Source organism: Ovis canadensis, chromosome 2, assembly GCF_042477335.2.
Source record: "Ovis canadensis isolate MfBH-ARS-UI-01 breed Bighorn chromosome 2, ARS-UI_OviCan_v2, whole genome shotgun sequence".
NCBI lineage: Eukaryota > Metazoa > Chordata > Mammalia > Artiodactyla > Bovidae > Ovis > Ovis canadensis.
The window spans coordinates 11,737,439-11,743,438 of record NC_091246.1 but is presented as its reverse complement, the minus strand read 5'-3'; the positions used below and the strand labels follow the sequence as shown (position 1 = coordinate 11,743,438).

Sequence of the window (6,000 nt, the reverse complement as noted above, 5' to 3'; positions counted from 1 at the left end):
GATCAGCGGACAGGGTTTTTACTAAACTTCTATGCTGCTATGCTACATGGAAGAAATTTATACTTTTATCATATATAAAGAATGTTGAAAGTGAAATAAAAGTGTTAGTCACTCATTTTTGTCCAACTCTTTGTGACCCCATTGACTATAGCCAGCCAGGTTCCTCTGTCCCTGGAATTCTCAAGGCAAGAATACTGGAGTGGGTTGCCATGCCCTTCTCCAGAGGGTCTTCCCCACTTAGGGACTGAACACAGGTCTCATGTCTCCTGCGTTGGCAGGTGGGTTCTTTACCACTAGCACCACCTGGGAAACCTATATAACCTTAGGATTACACATTCTGACGCTACTCCTTTAAAATTATCAACCAGGCTTGGACAGACTAAATTTAAATAGGCTAAAGTACAACACAGCAAATCTTCTATCTACTAGTTATATCCAATTAGAGGAGTTCTGTTAACTCTTAAGAATATTTGATTCTTTCACTTTTCTTTGGCTTCATTTTCCATGTCATTGATTTTAAAATCCTTCATTGTAAGGTTCCAAACAATTTGGATAAATGCAGAATAACACAAAATGCTTAAACTGACCAACTGATGTAGTTCATCATATCTTAACAGTACATTAATGGTAAGATGCAGCATTATTTTACGTACAACTAAGGAAAAAACACCAATTAATTGTAAAATGCCATTGACTGTGAGATCCATTTCAGAAATGTTAAAATGTATTCAAATGTTTCTTTTTAAGTCAGAATTAACTAAAATAGTGACATTTAAAAATTTTCACTTGTAGTGTTATTTCCATGCTAGTACACTATCGAGCTATAACTTTATCAACCAGTAACTCTCAACAATGAAGTCTGGTTTCTAAGTCTTGTTCTTTCTTACTGACTTTACCCAGGTAAAACAAAGGATACAGCAAATCCAGGATTGGTTCTCAACATAGACGTTAATTCAAACTCTTCTAAAGGTGTGCGTACACTCAGTCGCTAAGTCGTATACATCTTTTCTATCCCATGGATTGTAGCCTGCCAAAATCCTCTGTCCATGAGGTTTTCCAGGTAAGAATACTGGAGTAGGTTGCCATTTCCTTTTCCAGGAGATCTTTCTGACACAGGGTAACCCCTGTGTTCTGCATGCAAGTGGATTCTTTCTAACTGAGCCACCTGGGAAGCCCCTTTCTGATTGTAGTTTCTCATTTAATTGTAGATTGAGGTAGTTCATTCGATCAATATCAACTATATAAATAACAATGATAAACAACTTCTTTCCAAAATTGAAATCTATTCTGAAATCTCTCTAGGGAGTCATGGATTATGTAAAAGGAAATCATTTGAAATAATAAACACTGTCTAAACATAAAACAGTGAAGAATCTACATAAACTCATCTAGGCTAAAGAAAGAGAAACGTTTAGTACTAGATTAAAACATCTCCCTGGACTGATTTAAAATTAAGATAAACAGTAGGTTACCTTACTATCCAAAATGCCACATCTTTCCATTTTAGAGTGCTATCCTCCTGGGTAACTTAAAATCTTCTAGTAGCTAGCAGAATTTAAAAAACAGCAGCAAAGGCAGCGAAACAATTTTAATAAATTAACTCGTATCAAAAATATTCTTAAAATTTGAAATCAATATAAAATTAATGACATCAAGTGTATCACTTCATATTAGGTGTATGACTTACATTCGTAACACAACTCATTGTGTTACTGCTATCCACATTTCAAGCGCGCAATAGCCCCTATGGCTATCATATTGGGCAGGAGTCTTAGAGGACTTCAGAATTAGCTAATCCTTTACATCCAGAGTTTGAGAATTTCTTGTATGTTACATACATGCTGCTTCTAAGGTGCTTAGAGATCTGTGAAGCAGAAGACTTCACTCTCGGTACGTTGTGATCCAAGGCTCGACAGCATTGAAAGTAGCAAGGGAGAAAGGCAATGGGACAGATCCGGACGCCCAGGAACGTGCCTTGGAAGGTCTGGGCCGCTCCGGGCAATGCCCGGCGCAGAGACTGCGGACACAGCTTTGGAAGTTGCACTGCGCGACAACTCGGGGCTGCCTGGAACCCCGGGCCTTTTCCTAGGACGCCCTGGCACACCAGAGCCGGACAAAGGGACAGTGTCCTCGGAGCTGGACACAGGGTCGCGCTCCGCCGACAGCGGCAGCTGCCCGGGTCGCATTCGCCGGTCGCCGAGAGGTGGGCGGCGGCCGGCGGCTGGAGAGGAACACCCAGACTAACCCTCCCAGGGGCGCGCTCACGACAGTGACGCCACCAGCGCGAGGGCGGCAGGGTGGGCGGAGAGGAGCGGCGCGCACCGCCCCTCGGAGGGCGGGACCGCGGGTTCGGAGGGCCGGGGAGGGGCGGGGTGCGCCGGGGAGTCGGGGCGCCAGCGGGCGGTTTCGATTAGTGCTCGGAGCTGCGACGGCAGAGCAAGGCGCGGAGCTGCGCTGCCCCGAGCCCGGCGCCAAGGCTGCGGGAAGGCGGCGGGGCGGCGACGGAGGCGGCGGCGCAGGCGCGCGGGGTCCGGCAGGCGGCCGCGAAGGGGTGGAGAGGCGAGCGGGAGCGCGGGGCCACGGCCGACCTGACCACTGAGCCCGGCCACCGCAGCGCCGGCACCCGCGAGCGCGCCCGGGCCAGCGCGCGAGGGAGAGCGCGCGGGCGGGGGCGCGCAGGCCCTGCCCGCCCCTTCCGCCCCCACCCCCTCCGCCCCTTCCTCTCCCCACCTTTCTCTCCTCTTCTGCGCCCCCGCGCCGGGCGCCCACCCAGTCCTCCTCCTGCGGGAGCGCTGTCCGCTGCGGCGGCCGGATCGGGCCGGGCCGGGGGATGGCGCTGCTGGACCTGGCCCTGGAGGGAATGGCCGTCTTCGGGTTCGTCCTCTTCTTGGTGCTGTGGCTGATGCATTTCATGGCCATCATCTACACGTGAGTGAGGGGCAGCTGGAGGACCCGCGGCGGGGTCCAGGCCTCGGGGACAGGCGAGGGTAGGAGGAATTTCGCTTTGGAGGAGATTGGGCTCGGATGGGGGTGGAGACAGCCAATTTTCAGACTCTCCCTCCCAGTCTCTCTAGCCTTGGATCAGCTGGGCCGGGGGGTTCATTGGAAGAGAGAAGTGACCAGTGAGGGGGTGGCTGGGCGGCAGGCGACTTCACAGCCAGCGGAAAGAGACTGTACTCTTTTTATGTGTAGGGCGGAGGGTTGCTTGCTTGGTTTGATTGTGCTATGGATTCGTGTGGTTTTTCATCTGGGCCAAGATGTATGGTGTATTGTGAGGTTTTTTTCCCTCTCTCGACCTGGGCCACGTTTCTATTATGATGGTGATCATTTCCACTCTTCTGGGAGCTGCACGCAGCCACCTGGAGACCTCCCTGTGGATTTTCTTCTTCCTGGATAAGCTTTCTGTCCTTAGATAGATGTGAAGCACCTGTCCATCTTGAAAAACGTCCACCAAACCTCTGAACTGGTGTTGTAACCTTAAGTCACGTCAGCTTGTGCATTTCAGTGTGGCTACCCCCCACCCCCCAATTCCTTCTATTTTGTCTTCAGATTGGGTCCGCCCCGCCCCCCAGGCACATACCTTTTCATTAGATACCATTCATTGAAGACACAGTATCAAGCACGACAGAATTCCTGTCCTCATAGAGCTTACATTCCAGAAGGGAGAGACATAATTAAAATCCGAATAAGGTTATTTCAGATAGTGATAAAGACTATGAAATAAAATAAAATCGGGTAATGGGATGAGTATGACATAGGGTGTGTAACTATTTTTGATATTTTAATTGTTTGACTGTCTTTAAAATGGAAAAAGTCTTTGTAAGGAGATGAAAGAATTGACACAGCCCATTACTCTTGGATTCACTAGACTTTTAGCTGGAAAAAAAAAAAAAAAAAGATTGTGCATAGTTATCTTTACCACCATTTAGAATAGGGTATATGTTAGTAGAGAGAAGACTTTAAGAAATTACTTAACAGTTTTTCTTTCCCTTTCACTGCAGAAAAAGTACTTCTTCCTTTTAGAAATGCTGCATTTTATTAGTGTAGTGTAGCATTTCCTGGTAGTGGAGAAAGATGCTACTGATACATGGTAAATGCATGATGGTATTTCTTTGAAGATGAAGGAAAAATGCTTCTTGGATACTGTTTTTAGGTTTTGGAGTTTGTGAGCTGTAGGCAGTGAACATTCTGGAGTTCATTTTAAATATATAAGTTATTAAAAAGCAATTTTGTTACTTTATCTGATCATAGAAATAAAACAGGCTTATTGTATAGGGAATTAGACTACAGAGAAGAAGAAAGAGGAAAGTTAAACACACACACCAAAACTCCATTGCCTGTCAACCTTTTGTACTATCCTTCCAATTATATTTCTATAGGGGGAGGGAAAGGAAGAGAGGGAGGTCAGGAAGGAACGAGGAAGGGACCATACCATGATTTTTCTGTAACCAGCTTTAAAATTCATGTATTTAATAAATACTTTCTAGGAAGCTCTTTTGTACGAGGCACTGTTCTAAGTGCTGGAAATAAGATTGAAGAACAATAAATCCAAGGCCCCTGCTCTCATGGAGCTTCCATGTAAAATGTCATGAGTAATTTTTTCATGTCAGTAAATGTATGATCTCTCCATCATTTTTAATAGATGCATGACATTTTTGTTTATGAGGCACTAATATGTGTTCATTATTATTATTGGTAGGCGTTTAGGCTATTTTCAGTTTGTCACTATTACGAACAACATTGTGATGAATGGTTTCCATCTTTAAGAGATGATCTCCTAAGTTTACATTTTGAAAGAGGAATTATTGGACTAGAAGTGGTACACATTTTAAACTTGGATACATATTATCCTACAGAAATGTTGTATCTATTCATAGTCCTGGTAACATTGTATGATGGTCCCCATTTCCCCTTACTAAGTATTAGGGTTTTTACTGTTCTGTTTTTTATTTTCATTCCTGTAATTATTGGTTTCATCAAATGTTTTTCATCTATTTAATGCCAGTTACAGCTAGTTGTAAATTTCATATTCATAAGTCTTTTGCTTGTACAATCTATTGCCTTTTCATAGGAAGATTGTTCTGTGATATGCTGCAGTTTTTTCCCAACTTGTTTTTTGTCCTTCAACTTTGTACATAAATTTCAGATGTATAAAAGTGTGTGTGTGCCTTTGTGTTTTAGATAGCCTTGTCTTTCCCGCTGCCCTCCCCACCCCCACCCCAACTGGTAAAATTTTTTATCTTTTCCATTTCTCCTAACTGTTATATAATATCTCTTTTAGTATTTTGAGTTTTCTTTTTTTTCCTTTTTAACAGTTGACCCCTTATAAAGTGTACCAGTATCCACTGTTTTAGTGAAGTATTATTACCTTTATTACAGTGTTACTTAGAGGCAGGCCCTTCCTTATTCTTTTGTAAATTTTTATGACTTTTTATACATTTTTACTTGAACTTTAGAACCTCTAAGTAATCTTGTATTCAAATTGGAATTGTTAAATTCACAGCCCAATTTGAAGAAAGTTGCCATCTTTCAACATAGGACTGTGATGGAACACCCTCCCTCTGTGATGTGTATGTGTGTTTGTGCATGCTCAGTCCTGTCCAGCTGTTTGTGACAGTTGCAGACTGTAGCCCACCAGGCTCCTCTGTCCATGGGATTTTCCAGATGAGAATACTGGAGTGGGTTGCCAGTTCCTACTCGAGGGGAACTTCCTGACCCAGGGATCGAACCCCTGTCTCTTGCATCTCCTGCATTGACAGGCGGATTCTTTACCACTGCACCACCTAAAAGTCACGCTTATTTAACACTAGTAAAGTAGCTGAATACTTCAAGTAACCATCTGAGAGTGTTTATACTCTTAGACTGTGACAACTCCAGAATTGTTTTAAATTATTTTGTATTTAATAATAAACTGAAAAAAAATTTTTTTAATACCTTTTTGTTTAAAATACTTTCAGTTTTTGAGAGTAGCACAAACTTTAATTAAGATACGGTAGAGTC

The 6,000-nt window shown here is 43.7% G+C and overlaps 1 protein-coding gene across 1 annotated transcript in view; it reads left to right on the top strand.

Moving 5' to 3' along the window:
* The first annotated feature begins 1,991 nt into the window (after positions 1 to 1,991).
* Positions 1,992 to 6,000, top strand: part of UGCG (UDP-glucose ceramide glucosyltransferase) — a 38,916-nt gene continuing 34,907 nt past the window's right edge. The window contains exon 1 of the mRNA XM_069575431.1: positions 1,992 to 2,928. Coding sequence (XP_069431532.1) covers positions 2,831 to 2,928 — 98 coding nt within the window. The 5' untranslated portion in view covers positions 1,992 to 2,830. The remainder of the gene's footprint in view (positions 2,929 to 6,000) is intronic.